The following is an 18942-nucleotide window of genomic DNA, read 5'->3' as shown; positions in this document are numbered from 1 at the left end:
ATACATATATATTGAAAGTCTAGACCACTTAATTTGATTCAAATATAAACAATTTTGTTTTTTTACGATTTAAAATGCAAAGGGAAGTACATTAATCTTTTTCTAAAATTGGATAATCTGGTCAAGTGGAGGGGTGTCGAGAATCGGCGTGGGAGGGATTTTCCTAAGTATTCAAGAACATGACTGGTGGTAGTTACAAACATAACATCAGTGTGGGTTTTCAACCTCCAATAGTAATATGTTCGCGCCACGGGAAACAACATGACCTTTGACCCAGGAGTATTAATTCATAAACACCCTGGGCTTTGAGGTAGGTTAATAGACGAGGACTTGCCGAAAGCTTGCAATGTACCGTTAAATAGTGCACAGAGCAGAGGTGCTTTTATTTCTGTGAACAAAGACTGCCAGTTAAATCACAACAAACGCATCATCCTTTCTTTTTTGTGAGGAATACAAAATAGAAAAACACTTGGAGAAGAAAAAGTGCTTATATTTAATCAAAGGCAGCTATTTTTTTTTATTTTTTTATCATTTTGTAAAAACAAAAACAAAAAAACATTACAAGTGTCTTCGCGAGGATATTATTGGTTGCAAGCATTCCACTGATTAACATAAAAGAAATTAAGACAAAACGAACGACATCTTTTAAAACCTGACTGCAAGTGTTTCAGTGTTCATAAGTGTCGGAACACAGCAATCATGTTTGGACTTTGTAACACGCTCGTCTTACAACTTCTGTGTGTGCACGTGCTCGTGTGTTACTGTGACCCCCCTGTCACCACACCGATGGTACAACCGGTAGGGACTGACCAGCCTACAACACCTGAAGCTACTGCCAGTACTTCTCCACGCATTGACCTTGCTCAGCGCCGTCAATTCATGTTCGTATTATCAATTATCATTATACTGTTTCAGTGCTTATTAACACAATGTCAAATTAGTGTGCTCAGTTGTAAATTAATGTATCAATGGATCAATTAACAAAGCATTTCACTAGTAAATTAAATGTATGAAGTAAATGGCAACTTAATTAATTATCGTTGTGGTAAATAAATTATCAGCTCAGTAATGAATTGGAAAAAATATATACTACACCAGAGCAAATCAAAGCTTCAACTGCTATTTACTAGGTAGTACCCAGTGATAATATATATAGTATGTAGGGAGTGTTTTAGCCCAGTGTTAGCTCTTTGGGAAATCAATGATGTATTAGTCGAATGTGTGATGTGTTAAACACAATAAGAAGTATATGGTGTTTCAGTTAAACACGCGTGATTTATTGGTTAAACACAATAACAAATGTGATGTATTAGTTAAACATAATAACAAGTGTTATATATTAGTCAAACAAAATAACAAGTGTTATATATTAGTTAAACACAATTACAAGTGTGATTTATTAGTTAAACATAACAGCAAGTGATGTATTGATAAAACACAATAACAAGTGTGATGTTTCAGTTTAACACAATAACAAGTCTGATTTAATAAACGCAATCACCAGTGTGATTAATTAGTTAAACAGAGTAACAAGTGTGATGTTTCAGTTAACACAATAACAAGTGTGATGTTTCAGTTAACACAATAACAAGTGTGATGTTTCAGTTAACACAATAACAAGTGTGATGTTTCAGTTAACACAATAACAAGTGTGATGTTTCAGGTTAACACAATAACAAGTCTGATTAATTAGTTAAACAGAGTAACCAGTTTGATGTTTCAGTTTATCACAAAAACAAATTGTGATGTATAAGTAATAAAAACACCAACAAGCGTGTTCTATTAGTTATTCATCGTATATAATTAATTTTCAGTTATCAATTCCAGAGAATTAAATGTTTAAATGTACATTATACGGGGTCATCTCCCATGTGTAAATTTATCAAACAAATCCATTTAAGTAATATCTTATACTTATGTAGTGTAGTTAATTTATCACTACGGTATCACACTGTACTGTTTGAGGGTTATCTATTCGCGATGTTTACATACTGCAGCTGTGGGCAACAACTACAATATATCAGGTCAAAATGTCAAATTTGTTTAGGAAATATAACAACACATAGGACTGGATACGAAAATGTACACATCCGGAATGATATACAGAACAGAAATTTCAGTATATTAAATAATACTAACTATATCAACACGATAATGTCATTTGTCATTATAAACTGATTGATATATATGCGAGAATTCATGGATAAAAGTAAATCGTGCACTCCAGTGATATGAAATATGAACATATCACTGTTAAAGGCAGCTTATATGACAAATTTGGTTTGGTTTTGAAATGTTTAGCGTCATATCAACAGCTATGGCCATTTAAGGACGGCGTCCCCTGTGTGTTAGATGCATGCAAAACATTGCTGACGTCATGAATAGAAAGTTATTGCACCTCAGGTCTAGATTTTCTTTCATGAAATTTTGAGTTTCCTTAGTTATTTTAGGTATTGACGTAATATGGTCTCAGCATCAACGACGAGACCTAGAATAATGGAACAGCTGTATGACGCAGTTTAATTAATATTTGGCTCTACTTCAGATAAGGTTCAATTTGTATTGAAAGCTGCTATTAACAAGAGGTTTTGCACTGATTAACACAACAATTACACCTAATGCAAGCAATGCACACCTGTTGGATGTAGGCCCTCCTCAGTAACTCGAGTATGGTTTTACAATCAGTGTATATTGCAAAAGAGAGGCACCTAATGAATATCTATATCACTAATAGGAATTATAAAATGACGGTACATAGCACGTGCTTTGTTTCAAAGACGATGAAAATCTATACACGCGGTGGCAAAACAATCATATCGCCTATATATACACGATACTCTTTCCTCGCATCGTACACTTTTTAGAAATTCTCAAAAACGCATGCAGCTCGTATAAGGAGGAGACCGCTCTTTGAATATTAATAATCATAGATATTGGTAGCTTGCTTAAATAATACAAACATTAGAAATTCAAGTTTCAAATGCACTATTTCATTAGATAACTGTATCATGAAGGATACACACATGGATTGTCTTGCCACTTAAATAACATATTATTAATATACATTGTATATGTTATACTCATTATTTCATAACAGTTTCACTGCTTTTAACACTAGTTTCAAACTTCATTTCACCTATCTTAAACCTAACTTTACAGTGGCAAAATGCACGAGTGAATAGGTGGACAGCTTACCCTCGATCAGAGCAATTATCGGTGAATGCTCTCCTTAAGACAATCGCCGAGACGAGGTTTTTTCTTACCCGTCTTAAGGGTTATGGAAGAATAAGGACATATCTCAGTGTATCATAGACAATGAACCGTTACCGTTAAACACATCTTAATGGATTGCACTGATCTGCATCATAAAAGAGACAATTTATATAACAACATAACTGCTTTTCAAAACTGTTAAGACTATACACAATTTGGAAGTGTTTGATAGTTGTCGGTCTTAAGTAATGTTCAATTTTTACTAAACCAAGCAAAATGTATCATTTTATTCTACATAATTGAGTGTATCAACACATTTATGTAATTATATACCAGATATCAGTTTGATTGACACCCTTTATTACTATAACTAACCTTGTATTGGCCCTAGAGAAATGTTCATTGTTGAGATTTACAGCGATTTCATTGCATGTTTGTACAAAAATATGCAATCAGTGCATTAATAATTTAGCGTAATGAAATAAGCACGAAAAACCCTGAAATAATATTAAAGGAACATAAGTATTAAAGTGCCGTGAACGATAATTAATAAATAAACAGCAAATGAAAATTCAGTGGTTAAAGTTTACAATACACTGCTCGCTGACATGGGAGGAGTACTTGTTATGTAAGCCAGATTTGTGAGCGCCGTATATTACGTCTTCAGATAGCACGCGACTAATTGGTATTTGTACTTGCGTCCTAATTAGGCCTTTGATAATAGTTGACGTTAGGAAATAATGATAATGCCACAAGATGACCTTAAATGGAACACCTTATATACATCACATTCCATTTACTGACCTAGTTGCAATGCGACAATACTGTTCCTTACCAGAAATCGAAAGCGGGAATAGACATTGATAAGATATGTAACGCCCACAGGAAATTCAGGTTGTTTGTTTTATTGTAAATAACATTGTTTCGATAAAACTTATGTTCAAAAATAAACTGTAAATGAACTTTGATAAGAGAATAACTCGAGACAACTCGGGAAACCTATTATCCAAGAACTGATTGGATTAGGGGTATGTAAACTTTATTCATTGTTCAACACTTGCGAAACAAGTTATGGAAGCGCGCGAAGGGTTAGTGTTTGAGGAAACCGGAATGCCCGGAGAAAACCCACGTGGTCGGGCAGGTTACCCCATACCTTTTGTGTCACTTAGCCTTCATTGAAGTTAGAAATCAAGTTAATAGTAAAACTAAAGACACGATGTACAGCACACTTGTTATTGTGTTTATGATGACGTATCTGGATCATGAAGGCCCCTTTCTGAATGGATGGTTTTGTTGTTTGTTTGGTTCTGCTTATCGGACGTGAGAGAAAACCCAGACTTGAATCTGCTTCCCCAACATTACGGGTTTATATTCCTACGGTCTCCTTTCTCCCTTTTTTTTTTTACATGGCTTTACCTTATATTGTTATTAGAGCTAAATTTGTATGGGGGTGTCTTCGATGACGCAGAAGACGCTTACCCTGTCGGAACGTTCTGATTCTCCTTGTGCGTTTTCATTATTTTCTGGGTAAATCTTTATTTCATTCATTATTGTTATTTACTATCAATTTTGATTAATTTTTCGTTTCAGTGTGGAAATCCTTAAATATATAACAAGTGTTAACAATTACGTAATTTATCACCTATGATAAAATTTGATATCGGGAAAGATTATGCTTATTACAAATATCTAATTGGAGGTTATTACGGCAGTGGCCATGTCAGATTGACCATAGTGCCATGGAGAAAAGCCAAACCAAACATCCTATTACTGATGGCTTGTACTTGGCTTGGTAAGTGGGGTCGATCGCCGGTCATTACTCTGCAATAACATCATTGACCTTAGAATGCGGTGCATGGGAGAGTGTGTATGATTTGACAGCTTGGGCCCTGATTTGACCTTAGATTAGATATACTGCCTCACACTCATTTACACCTTTGTAACGGACTGAACACACGCGGATATTTTGTCCTTTTTTGCGCAATGATCTTTCAGACTTTTCTTCTTAGATCACACAGTAATAGTACAAACAAAATATGTCAGAAGAAAACATAGCTCGCCGAGAGGGATCGAATGCAGAATTGGTTTTTAAAAATTGGGTCAAAGGTAACGGTTAATGTCAGCAAAGGCAGTACCAATGTCACACATACTGTTGCCAAGGTTAAAGTAGGTCAAAGGTCACGGTCAAGATCAGCAGGTCCGCAAATGTAGTACTAAAGGAAAGGTCTTGTCACAGCGAATGACCATGTGAAATAGCTAATCTGTATGCCAATAGCTCCTCTGGACTTCGTCCCGACTAGCTTAAAAGAAAAATTCTACATTTTTTTCGAACTCCTGCCCGTTCAGCTGAATGTTTAAGTTCAGGTTAATTATTGATAGCTCAGTTGTAACTGTGGCAACATAATTAAGCAATTTCTCTCTAAAATACAATTTGTCAAATCGTTTTAGTTTGTTTTTATTATTAAGCATCTTTTCAACAACTATGATCATTAAGGACGGCCCCCTTATGTGTGAGATGCATATATGTGTGTTTTGGAAGTCGCGATATGTTCATGTTTGTCTCCCTGTAATAGCGAGAATCTTATGTCGACTTTATAGTGCTACCTCACAGAATCATACTGCCGAGGACACCGACCAGGACATCCAACCCGGCCAACGAGCGAACCGTTCGTTCCACTCCTAAAATGTTAAGCAGGAATAGCAGCTACCATTTTTATAGACTCTGGTATTATTCGACTACGCAACAGAACGCAAAACCTTCCTCACAGTGGCGAACATTCAACTAATTGCCAAAAGTGAGATGTGGTCAAGGAAGACATTAGAAATTTAGGCGCCTCTTGTTTGATTTACTTTGCTGTAAATCATGAATACTTAAATTCGATATTGAGAGACTGTTTAAATAGTAATGGTAAAATAAAGATGTAAGGATTATTTTGTAAAACAATCAATCTCCTCCGAGCTTTTAACCGACATTAATTACTTTGAGCTAGATCTTTGAGCTATGGTTTCGTTGACACGCGAGTTGTTCCTTGTTCTTCTACTGAATATTGGAGAAAGTCGACCAGGTTAATACTATTATAGAAATCATATTTATCAACACATGATACTGTGTGGTTATGGTTGTTACTGGTTCTTTTGAGGCTTTGAGGTAAGCCGTATTCCAACTATAGTTAATATGAGAGGGGGGGGGGATCAAATTTTAATTATATATGTTTTTTTCTAATGTAATTAGAGAGATGAAAAAGGATAAGTATTCTGATTGAATGGATGCTTTATTAATTGTGGTAGACTTGAATGAATTTGTGGACGACAAGACAATATCTGGTGGGAGCTTATTTTATTTTGTCATAGTTTTGGTAAAGAAAGATGCAGTTCTAGTTTTAGAATTATTCATTCTGAAAGAAAGATGGCAGTTATGCAGTTTTTAAAGGGTGATTTACGACTGTGGCTTTATTGTGGACAGTGTTGTAGAAAATAGTCTGAGGAGCATCTCGTCGTCTGTCAGCTAGGGACACAGTTTTAACTTGTCCAACATTTAGGACGCAATAGATGTGCGATGATTATACCGGTGTTAATCAAGCACATAGCACGCCGCCCTGCATTGGACCATTTCTAGTTTGTCAATGTTGTGATTAAGGTGTTGGGATCCCATACGCAAATATAAATTATACCAAATTTCTTTCAAGATACAAAACGGATTCCATATTTTTAATTTGAATCATGATATTATAGAAACCAGGAGCGGCCCACGGCGATGAATCTGATACATTGACCCGGACTCTTCCTTAACGAAATATAGAAGGTCATGTATCCTTAATACACGAATTATATTTACGATAACAATTAGATGACGTATGAATGTATCACGATAACGCGATATTCAAGGTTGATTAAGATTTAATATAACCATGCAACAGTGAAGCCTAATAATGCAATACACCAGCCTTGCGCGTGATGTTTAACTTATTAGGTAGTTTGTCGGAACATATGTTGGCTATTTTTAGGACAATGTAGAACCCTTAAGTGTACCTTAGGCACCATCTGGTCGATATAGAAAACTTCCTTACATGGCGTTTGTAAGCATTATAGTCCAGTTCATAGAGGTCATTAAAAAACTCCTATAGCCTCACTCTGATTATACATGTATGAGAAATATGTAGGTACATGTAAATATATAAGTATAGAAAAATAAATATATAAATGAATATTTTGTTTAATCTTTATTGTACCTATATCTATACGCCTATATATGTGATTACGCCTCTATATACTAATACATAATAGCTAGAAAAACACACAAAAAATCAAACAACACGTCCACATATCAACTTTAATATAATAACATTTACGTTTTCGCTTTTAAAACTCTCTGAACCGAGACGCGTATCCTTCCGAAACACATGATCATGTATGTTGCCTTCTTCCTTTGTTTAGAGTTAGCATCAGTAATGTACAGATTATATCAGAACTCCCCTCGACACTACTTTACATTCTCAGATTAAACCTGAAGTTCAAATTTGTGTCTTATTTGTTAATTCAGTATTTCTTGTTTTGCTTTCTGTGTCGATTTATAAATTTTGATATAGCTAACTTTACGAAACAGGGTGATCGAATGATGGGCTAGATCATGTAGCAGTGTCCAAACGCTGAAAATGTCTCGTTTTTGTTGTATTTCTCCATATTGTTCATTTTATAACCTTTCGTCCTTACCTGATACTGAAATAGCCGAATTGACGAAATTGCAACACTAAGTTTGAATATCAACTTATTGCATTTTAAAATAGATACCTTCTTTGAATTTCTACTTCCGTTTATTGTGCTATTGTCGGGTGAACTGTATAGCAAACTCTTAATATAAGCATTTGTGATAATGCAAACATCCTTTCATAACATTTACAGTTAAAACGTGAGCTTCCAAGATGTCATTGTCAACAGCTTTCAGGATGACCACTAATGTTTGCGAGCTGCATGCATGTTATGACTGTGATTTGGGAGGCTGCGGTATGTCCGGGTTTGCATCCGCGTGGTAGCGCATAACACTGATGTATACTCTTGAAGGCCGTAAGCAAGATACCACACCGGTCACATTATACCGACAATGGGAGAATCATTCATCCCGCTAAATAGATGCAGCTACTAATTTACAAAATCTGAAATAGCTCAGACTTAAACAGAACCCAAAGTCTTCTTCGCTGAGGCAAACACTTTCAAATGAAGGCAGTGACCAATGGGATATAAGGCAGAGGAAGGTGTGTTTTGAAAGAAAACAAAACACAGAGAGTCGTCTCTTACAAATCATACTTACTAGTGAGGTAGTACTATAAACATCATTGTACGGTTACCTACTTTCTAGAGAACAATATATGCCGTCGGTCTTTCTCTGGGTGTTAATTAAAATAAAAAATAAACATCGTCGTAACAACAGCATTTGACATCTTCATTCCAGGTTACGTATGATCAGACAGAACTTCATGAGAGAGATGGGCTGGAATACTCTCCCTACCATAGACAGCAGCATGATGGACAGGCCTCAGAACTACAGCCGTTATATCCGAAACCTTACCATGGAAAGCCAGAGCTGCTATTCCGCATCATGTAAGTACTTAACAGTATATCCGAACCCTAATGATGGAAGCCTGAACTGCTAATCGGTAGCATGTAAGTACTTAACAGTATATCCGAACCCTAATGATGGAAGCCTGAACTGCTAATCGGTATCATGTAAGTACTTAACAGTATATCCGAACCCTCATGATGGAAGCCTGAACTGCTATTCCGCATCATGTAAGTACTTAACAGTATATCCGAACCCTCATGATGGAAGCCTGAACTGCTAATCGGTACCATGTAAGTATTTAACAGTATATCCGAACCCTCATGATGGAAGCCTGAACTGCTAATCGGTATCATGTAAGTACTTAACAGTATATCCGAACCCTCATGATGGAAGCCCGAACTGCTAATCGGTATCATGTAAGTACTTAACAGTATATCCGAACCCTCATGATGGAAGCCTGAACTGCTAATCGGCATCATGTAAGTACTTATCAGTATATCCGAACCCTCATGATGGAAGCCTGAACTGCTATTCCGCATCATGTAAGTACTTAACAGTATATCCGAACCCTCATGATGGAAGCCTGAACTGCTAATCGGTACCATGTAAGTATTTAACAGTATATCCGAAATTCCACGATGGAAAGCCAGAGCTGCTACTCTGTATCATGTAAGAATTAAAGGAAACTTAATATCAGAACTCCCAGAGATTTTTATCATCCAGTATGTGCAATTGCATGAACCGTTGTTTTAAGGCATCCTACCTAAGAATATATCTAGAAATATCAACCAGTATTGTTGTCATTATTTTCTGACATCATTCACTTTACGAAGCTTGGTCTTAATTTAATAGGTGCGCTGCCTGACGCTATAGACTACGAAACATGGTCTACAAGGGCTGATTGATAAGTTGTGAACCTCGTATTGAGGATTTGAATTTTACCGGACATATTGTATCATTTTTCAAAATAATCCCCTTCAGTATCCATACACTTTTGCCAGCGGTGTTTAAGGGTCTCAATGCCACTTTTACAGAACTCCTTTTCTTGGCTGTCCATAAAGTCATCAACTGCATGTTAGGGTTAGGGTGCCTGAAATAGCTGTTTTCGGTTTTAGAAACAGATGAAAGTCTGATAGAGCGAGATCAGGTAATTAAGGCGGATGTTCAATCAATTTAAAGCCACAATCGTGAATGGTAGTCATTGCAATGACAGACTCTTTCATCCTAATCCTTGCCGATTTTGTCCATTTTCCAAAAGCCGCTTGTCTTGTTTACTTGAGAGTGCTACCTCGTCGATATAAACTAAGCAAGTGAGACCAGTCCTTGGGTACACGGCCCTATATAGTCAGGGAATAGTAGGACTTAAAAAGAACAACATTGAGTTCCTTCTTCAATACGAGGCTCGCAACTTATCAATCAGCCCTCGTATATTTAATAGGTGCGCGGCGTGACGTTATTGGCTGAACAAAACATGATCTTCATTTAATAGGTGCGCTGCTTGACGATATTGACTGTACGATGCATGATCTTTGTATGATAGGTCCGCTGTCTGATGATATTGACTGTACGAAGCACGATCTTTGTATAATAGGTCCTCTGCCTGACGATATTGACTGTATGCCACATATTCTTTGTTAATAGGTTTGTTGCCTGACGCTATTGACCCAGACATGTGGAATCACCCAGATGACAATTCCATGCATCTTTTCTTCAACGTCGATACCTTCCCAGCTGGTGACGTCACGGCTAAGAATGCGACTCTGAGTTTGTTCGCAAGAACCAGGTTAGGTAAGAAATATTGACAGGTATTGATGATGTTTACTTTACCGTTTTATTACACTTTGGAGATGTGTAGTGAATCTCTTAGGACCTTAGCATCACTGACGAGTCCCAGAGGGACTTAGAAGGTGGTTGATCCCCTAAATCACTGACGAGTCCCAGAGGGACTTAGATCTAGAAAGTGGTTAATCCGCCAAACATCACTGACGAGTCCCGGAAGGACTTAGAAGGTGGTTGGTCCTCCTAACATCACTGACGAGTCCCAGACGGACTTAGGAGGTTGTTAATGCCCCTAACATCACTGACGACTCCCAGAAGGACTTAGGAGATGGTTGGTCCCCCTAACATCACTGACGAGTCCCAGAGGGACTTAGATCTAGAAAGTGGTTAATCCGCCTAACATCACTGACGAGTCCCAGAAGGACTTAGAAGGTGGTTGGTCCTCCTAACATCACTGACGAGTCCCAGAAGGACTTAGGAGGTTGTTTGCCCCCCTTACATCACTGACGAGTCCCAGAAGGAGTTAGGAGGTGGGTGATCACCCTTACATCACTGACGAGTCCCAGAAGGAGTTAGGAGGTGGGTGATCACCCTAACATCACTGACGAGTCCCAGAAGGACTTATGAGGTGGTTGGTCCCCCTAACATCACTGACGAGTCCCAGAAGGACTTAGGAGGTTGTTTGCCCCCCTTACATCACGGACTCTATTGTGTCTAACTTATTGGAAGACACTTATATCTTGTGTGTGTTTTGTATAGTTTTTATTTATATAATCCACCAACATACATTAATTCTTTTATTTGTATTTGTTTAACCGTAAAGGTACGTCAACAGTAAAAGTGAATGTATATGTTTGCTTTGTTGTACACTCTGCGGATTTAGATATACTAGTTGGAGATACATACTATTTACTCATCTCCGTATATTGCTATTGATATAATAATGCACCACTCCTGTGCCGTCGCTTATATATTTAAAAACACCACGGTCAATGTATCCAAGTCGACAAGTTAATTATCCGCTCTTGCTGACTTTGCTACAGATCATATAAAATGGACTTTGAAACTCTCTACAACTGTTACTAGTTCTGATTCTTTTCTCGGTAGGCGATTCGTTGGCCACTACGCTTATATTTGCCTGAGATCAGCATCGCACGTTTAAGTGTTGCATTGTAACTTTCGATAGCAAAAAGAAAAAGAAATGAAATGACTTAATAAAAAAATCCTAGGGACTTTCCTTATATTGTATAATTCTTCAGGGCTTTCCTGTGGAAAATTTCAAGTAATTTTCTTAAATCAAGGGATATTGATGAAACTTGGGCCGGCGTACACACTATAAACGAGAGAAAATACCTTTATTTTCCATCGATTTTATGGCAGATAAGTCCTGACCTTGTGATCATAACCCGAGCAGGAGTGGGACAAGAATTGGCCTCTTATATCTCTTATATCCTAAGAGGAGACTAATGGTGGAGCCCTCTGCTGTGTAGGGGGTGGTTTATCGAATGTTTTCCGATCAGATGACATTGGAGAACCCAGTAAGAATGCCCGCTGTATCCTACTGCATGTTAATCGTACAAGGCGACTAAAAGTGGGGCCTGTGAAGAATCAAGGATTTTCTTCTGTCTTCGATTTAGATGACAACGAAGATACCAGAACAGATTTTCCGTCCAATTGCAACATTTGGGGCTTAACAATTTCTTTTGTTTCTGACTGCTCTCTCTGTCCATGCTGTGTTTTCCTCTAATAGGTGTCGCCTTGACACCTGTCCTCTTATGACCTCGGCTGTTGCGAAAACATTGAACACTTACAAACAAAACAAAATAAACCGTTTCATAATTATCATCGGTGCACCAGTACAAGATGGATATGTAAAACGACTGAATTCACTTTTCTTGCTCTTTTTCAGGATGCGGCTGTCCGGCTTATGATGATCAGGACGTGAGGCTGCTGGTGGAGGTCAATCAGTACCTACAAGCACTCCGGCCACGCCGGACGAACAGACACAACAGAATGAGGCGTAAGTAACACCCCATACGAATGGACAAATCAACGACAGAAATATTCACACAAACGCTTCATTGATTCGCGTTGAAATCGGATGCACCGTTTGGGTTCCATTTTGGCCCTTTCCTACTTCTATTTCGTAAGCTTTTCACCAAAACTATTCCTATTTTCATGTGTTGGATGATTTGTCAATGTCAATTATATTCACTTATCCTTGAATCAACAGGGAAGTCAGGGTAGGAACCAAGTTCATAACGTTATAAATTTTATTGTTTTGATATTTCCTTGTAGCCTCTGTCATGATGCTTCCTGGTTGTTTTTGTTAAGAAGACAACCTCCCCCTTTTAAGTTTGGTGTTCCCAAGTAACACGTCTCGCGCGCGTTTCTCTTGTTACTGTTACTTTTGTGTCCCCTTGTTACTATTATTGTATCCCTGGTTACCGTAGTTAGTTAGTTCGCCCAGGTGACTCCACCTAATGCTAGATTTCGTCTACCGACTATATCCTGTGCTATTTCTACTATGTTCTTCCCTTTTTACCGTTCCTATGTTGTTCCCTCCTAATCTTTGCGATGGTTTTCCTTTGTTGTTTTTTCTCCGTTTTTCCACCATTTCTCAAATTGTTTTGTTACTGTTTGATAGGACCTCGTATGCAGACGTTAGATGTAGACGTCCTGGAATGGGAAGAAGAACGTTGGATACATTTTAATGTGACTGACGCTGTCAATGACTGGATGAGGCGACACCGACGTCGGTACGGTCTGGAGATCAAAGTGGAAAGATGGCAGAGTTCCTCACCAATCAGACGTATAACGGACTTCAACGCGCACAACGTGTTCGTACAGGGAGATTGCTCGTCTCATATAGGTTGGTTATGCTTCCATCTACTGATGCATAAATACCGAAATAATCACAACACACAGTACCAATGATGTGAACTTCGATAGGTTTGATTGATCATGGCTGTCTCTGTAGAGAAACAGACAAAATCACAACTTGCAATAATATATCACATTGTGTAGCACAAAGGCAAAGGAGCTGTGGTACTAATTCATAGCTAATTTGAAGTTTGTCCTGGTTATACCCTTGCCAACCAACACACATACTGTCGGCCTTCATTTCTCTGCAAAGAGTCACTTAATCAGAGTACTTAAAGCATATGTAAGATAAATTAAAACTAGTATTTCAATAAATAAACAAATGAAATAGAGTATGGCACCAACTGAAATTGATCAACTTAATGTATCAGTTGTATGTTGATATTTGAATTACTCATCGCTCATTGATAAAGAAAATTAATTTTCATCAAATAATTTTCAGAGGTTGGATGCCTGGGTCATAATCCGATTATGATGAACAGCTACCGTGCCCCAATCCTCGAGGTGTGGACCCAGACTCGCCCGGTGATGGACATCAGGAAGAAGAGGAGTATTGAGGAGACCCATCGACAGTCTCAGATGAAGAAAGCCAGACTAATCCAACAATTCTACGACGACAGTTAGAACAGCAGGAATTCAGTTATCAACGTAAGTTATATATAGCATTTAACTAAAATACTACAATGGTACCTGTGTCGATGGTTTGATTTTATAAATTTCAAAATAAGGTCTGACATTAAACAGATGGGCATAGCTTATAATCTACATCAGGGAATGTAAAATATTTGTAAAACCTAGAACTTATTTATGTCAATGTTATCATACATACTCTACATGTCGTTATTTCTGGCGGACACACATTTTAGCGGATCATTATTTTTGGAACAGATCAGTGCAAATATGAACATTACTATATATAGAAACCGTTATTGGCGCAAATCATTAATTGTAGTAATGAGTAATTATGTACGAATTCAAGCAAGAGGGAGCTGTTGTATATTTTGGGAATTATGAAAGACTATAAAAGAAATCAAGAACTGGACATGTCTATTTATCTTGACACCCTGCAGGTAGGGCGTAAGAATCGTACCTGCTGCCCCCATTGCATGATCGTAAGAGGCGACTAAATTTGGGATCTTATCTTTCTCTTCTTTCTTAACAACTTTCTTCTTCCTAACGTCTCCCTTGACACTGCCTCACTTTTGGCCTTTAGTTGAGCGTTCGCCCCCGTGAGGAAGGCTTTGGGTTCTGTCCCCTGGCCGAGACATACCAGAGTCTTTAAAAATGGTAGTTACTGCTCCTGCTTAGCGCTCAGCATACAAGGAGTTGGACGACTGGTTCGCCCGTTGTCAGTATAATGTGACCGGGTGGGGTGTCCTGCTGGGTGTCTTCGGCAGTATGCTTCAGTGAGGTAGCACTATAAATCGGCAAAAGTCCCGGCCTATCACAAGGAGACTTAACACGAACATACCGCAGCCTCCAAAAACACACATATTCACTCACCACACGCATTCATGTCGCACGCACGGGAGGCCGTCCTTAAATGACCTTAGCTGTTAATAGGACGTTAAACAAAGTAAACCAAACTATTTATCTTGACTTTCTTTCTTTCAGGCTACAGTAACAAGACTGGCTGATATATAAACGGATTCATCGAGAGACGCCTGTTATGACACCAACACTATCAGAAACTTTTCACTGCTGACGAAGTGTGCAAAATGCGGTCTAGTTTTGTAGACGTTTGTCGAAGCCAGTATCGTTAAATACGTTGCCTATTTATTCGCATACAATTCATATACATTATATGAGTACTTCATTCTTTATATGTGCATATACTGTATTTTAACCTGATCGAGGATCTCGGTATAAAGAGAATATAGACCTTTTGCGGACGTGGAATGTGAAGATCGCGATCACTACATGTTGAGACTTACAGTAAAAGACAATTGAAATGGTTTCCTCGATAACATTAATGTTCTTCTGTGTTTATGTAATTACTCTCCAGCTTTTTATCAAATCGTATTTCTCATTGTTTTTGTCCATTTTCGTTTTGTCGCAATTAATTGCCGTGTGTTACCAATTATGCATTTGTACAAATACTCATACAAGTATACTACCTCATAACCTCGAGAGTATTTCCCTACATGTGCCTCCATACAACGAATCACGCGATTGGCGACATCCTGCACGGACGTCAAACCGGAAGTTGCAATATTTTATTAATATTCTTTCATATGTGTAGACGATAGCTCGTCAATATCATCTTTATCATATATATATTGCAATCAGTCTGACGAGAATTACATAATCGATTAATACAACAAAATCTTTTATTTTGTCTTGGATTGGAGCGTCTAAAATCTGAAGTGAGATGATTTTAAATGATGTTTAATGCCGTGACTATCACATTTGCACGATCAACGCACGAAACTTATTCAGGAAATCCAAGACGGCAAAAAAAGTTAAAATCAAACATTAATATTCAAAATGTTATTCCCGGTCCATCGCTCCCTTGGCCTTAACGCGCGAATTTTACGATATTTATGTATTCACATTTCAGTGTACATTTTCTTATTTATTAAAACTATCAGAAAACAACCTATTGTTTTGAACTTTTTATTTATAATTACATCCAAAACTACCAAACAAAGACATGAAATATAATATAGATAAATAATTTCCAGAAGAAGAAAAAAAACATCACTTCACATGTGAATATTATACGTCATTTTGTATAGTGATCTGTATTGTAAACTATTCAATGTTTTTGTGACACCCGTTCCGTATAATTATCATCATTAATATGATGGTTTTATCATTACTTATTTAGCGTCTGTTGAATTAAGACTTGTCTTTTATTATAATCACAATTCATTAAGGTATGGCATGGATACCGAGAACGAGAATTCCCCATCACAACACTAGAGATGCAATATAAATCACAATCTGACAGTGTTTACCAGAAATTGTCTTCCTATTATTTTCTGTATTTGGAAAGAATTACATTTTATCTCTCAGATTATGGCTGACGGTCAGAAATTTTGGAAAAAAATACGTCTTGTCTCTCAGATTATGTCTGACGGTCGGACTATTGCCAAGGGGCGGCAACTCTAACAGGTATCTGATCACAAGCGTGCATATATAGCTATTCATTGTGCACTGATAGACCTTGGAAATCCGGTACCTCTTATCTCAACCAGTTTTGCTGTACGACTCTAAACATATTTCTTGTATTTTTTTTATTTGTCACTAACATATGGTAAGTAGTTTTGTTTGATTAAATGAAAAAATACCATATTAAAGTTAGGTTGTGAAACGCCAATTATATCGTCAACTAATAAGACAAGTTGTCATTAGTAATAATATGTTTTTGTCACCATGGAACTTCAGGTGAAGATCCGGGATGAGTGCCAGGTCACTTGGTCAGCTTGCCCAACTTGGTCAGCTTGCCCAACTTATAGTCTCTTAAGTCGTGTGGCGTGTGGTCCTGGGAGGCTACGGTAAATCCGCATTTGTCTTCTTGTGCTATCCCAATCTAATTAAAATCCAGATGGTCATTCTCACTAAGTTACATGAACATGTAGCGTAGTGGGAAAGACCATCTAGATTTTAATTAGATTGTGTGCTACCACAAGACAACCTGATGCCTACTTTATTAATGCTACCTCACTGAAGAATACTGCCGAAGACATCCAGCAGGACACCCCACGCGATCATATTACACTGATAACGAGCGATGCTGAGCCTTCAGCACAGATGTAGCAACAACAATTTTAGATCATCTGAGACGAACTCTCAAGCGACCCTTTTCAATCGCCATTAGTACGTCGTCGTCCGTCCTTAAACAATTTACATTTTCGTCTTCTTGTCAGAACCCTAAACCAGTTTTTAATAAGGGCAGAAACCTGCTATGGCCAACCACAATTGTGATGTTACTGACTGTTCACGGAACGATAAACGATGCCTGCATTTACGATATAAGGTCTTATGCTGAGTTAGATCGCCAATGACATTCATGCATAATTAACGCGTCTATTATTCCAGTATGTGGTGAAGATCAATATTGACTTGACACAGCTCCATGTTATATGTGTACATAAAACATTGCCAGGTGGCGTCTACATCATCCCTATACCAGTGACACGGATGAACGGCTTCATTAAAACAGGTTTCCATTTAGTTAGAAACTGTTGTTCCATTCTATCCACACTTTTCTAACATTCAAACGTCACAAAACTCAATTTCTGCATTATGGACACATCACTGCTGAATATTACATTAAAATGTTAAACGGAGGACTGATAACCGAGAATCAGAAATCTCAAAATATTTTTTTTTTTATTATTATTATCTTTATTTTTTTGAAGGCATTTAATATACATTTATACATAAAAGACACTTTCATTCCAACTGACTCAACTCATTCATATTCGGTGACAGTATTATCCTCATCATTCTCCTCATCTTCATATACATGTATCATCATCAGTCACCTCACATTCATACATCATCTATTCTAGCATCAATATAATCATATCATCAAAATGAAATCATCATCCTCATATATGTCATCATCATTGTTTTACAACAATCTATTGCACATCCACACACCCTTTCACATACATACATACATACATACATACATACATCTGTATAATATGGACAAGCAGACACAAAAAGACACAATATCCCCACCCCACGCACACAAAGACCCTCACCCTCACACACACACAGAGAGAGAGAGAGAGAGAGAGAGAGAGAGAGAGAGAGAGAGAGAGAGAGAGAGAGAGAGAGAGAGAGAGAGAGAGAGAGAGAGAGTATGTTGTAATAACTACTTCAAAAAATGTTTAAATTCAATTATAACCAAGATTGGTAAAGAGTATGAAAGGAATGCAGAGAAGGAAGAAAAGAATAGGATGGATACAGGTACTTTGAATTATTTTATTTGAAAAATTGACAAAAATTGAACATGACGACCTTGTCAGGGACTGGTGATCTGAAAATTATAATGTCAGTGATAAACAAGAACAATCTTATTTTTACCAAGGGCATATAAATAATGGATTATCCATTATCTCTGATTTTACATACATTATATCATTCTAAAATTTGCAAACATGTCTCTTGCCCTCTCCCCTTTACTACAAGAAATATATTTCTGAACTTTGTAATGATCAAATAAAGAGTAAATCAGAGCATTAATAGTCAGGGTCTTGTGAAGGCATCTCATTCTGAAGATATATTGTTTAATTAGCAAAATTATTTGATTGTCAACTTTGTATAGTACAAAATTGTTATCACTGAACTTACCAAAATGCATTGTCTGTTTATTTAATGTAAAAGGTATGAATAGGGCTTCCAACAATAGATCAAGACTCTGAATAAGGTTTTGGACTTGATCACATTCCCAAAATAGATGTTCAATGGTTTCCCTCTCAGAGTTGCACAAATTACAGAGAGGACTATCTACTAGCTTGGCTTTAAAAAGAAATGAGTTTGTGGTTAAAAAA

The 18942-nt window shown here is 37.4% G+C and overlaps 1 protein-coding gene across 1 annotated transcript; it reads left to right on the top strand.

The window, feature by feature from the left end:
* Positions 1-335: 335 nt before the first annotated feature.
* Positions 336-16030, top strand: LOC117343959. The gene is made up of 7 exons (XM_033906528.1): positions 336-881; positions 8660-8808; positions 10412-10558; positions 12459-12569; positions 13197-13421; positions 13875-14080; positions 15047-16030. Exons 1-6 carry the CDS (start codon positions 700-702, stop codon positions 14054-14056), a joined length of 996 nt encoding a protein of 331 aa, XP_033762419.1. The 5' UTR covers positions 336-699; the 3' UTR covers positions 14057-14080; positions 15047-16030.
* The last annotated feature ends 2912 nt before the right edge of the window (positions 16031-18942 follow it).

This window comes from Pecten maximus, chromosome 15, assembly GCF_902652985.1.
Source record: "Pecten maximus chromosome 15, xPecMax1.1, whole genome shotgun sequence".
NCBI lineage: Eukaryota > Metazoa > Mollusca > Bivalvia > Pectinida > Pectinidae > Pecten > Pecten maximus.
Note: the sequence above shows the minus strand (reverse complement) of the source record. Positions and strands in the feature narration are given on the sequence as shown.

Coding starts and splice junctions, on each gene's coding strand:
- LOC117343959 (XM_033906528.1), top strand. CDS start 700: ATGTTTGGACTTTGTAACACGCTCGTCTTACAACTTCTGTGTGTGCAC. Junction 12,570..13,196: donor CAGACACAACAGAATGAGGC/GTAAGTAACACC, acceptor ACTGTTTGATAG/GACCTCGTATGCAGACGTTA. Junction 13,422..13,874: donor AGATTGCTCGTCTCATATAG/GTTGGTTATGCT, acceptor AATAATTTTCAG/AGGTTGGATGCCTGGGTCAT.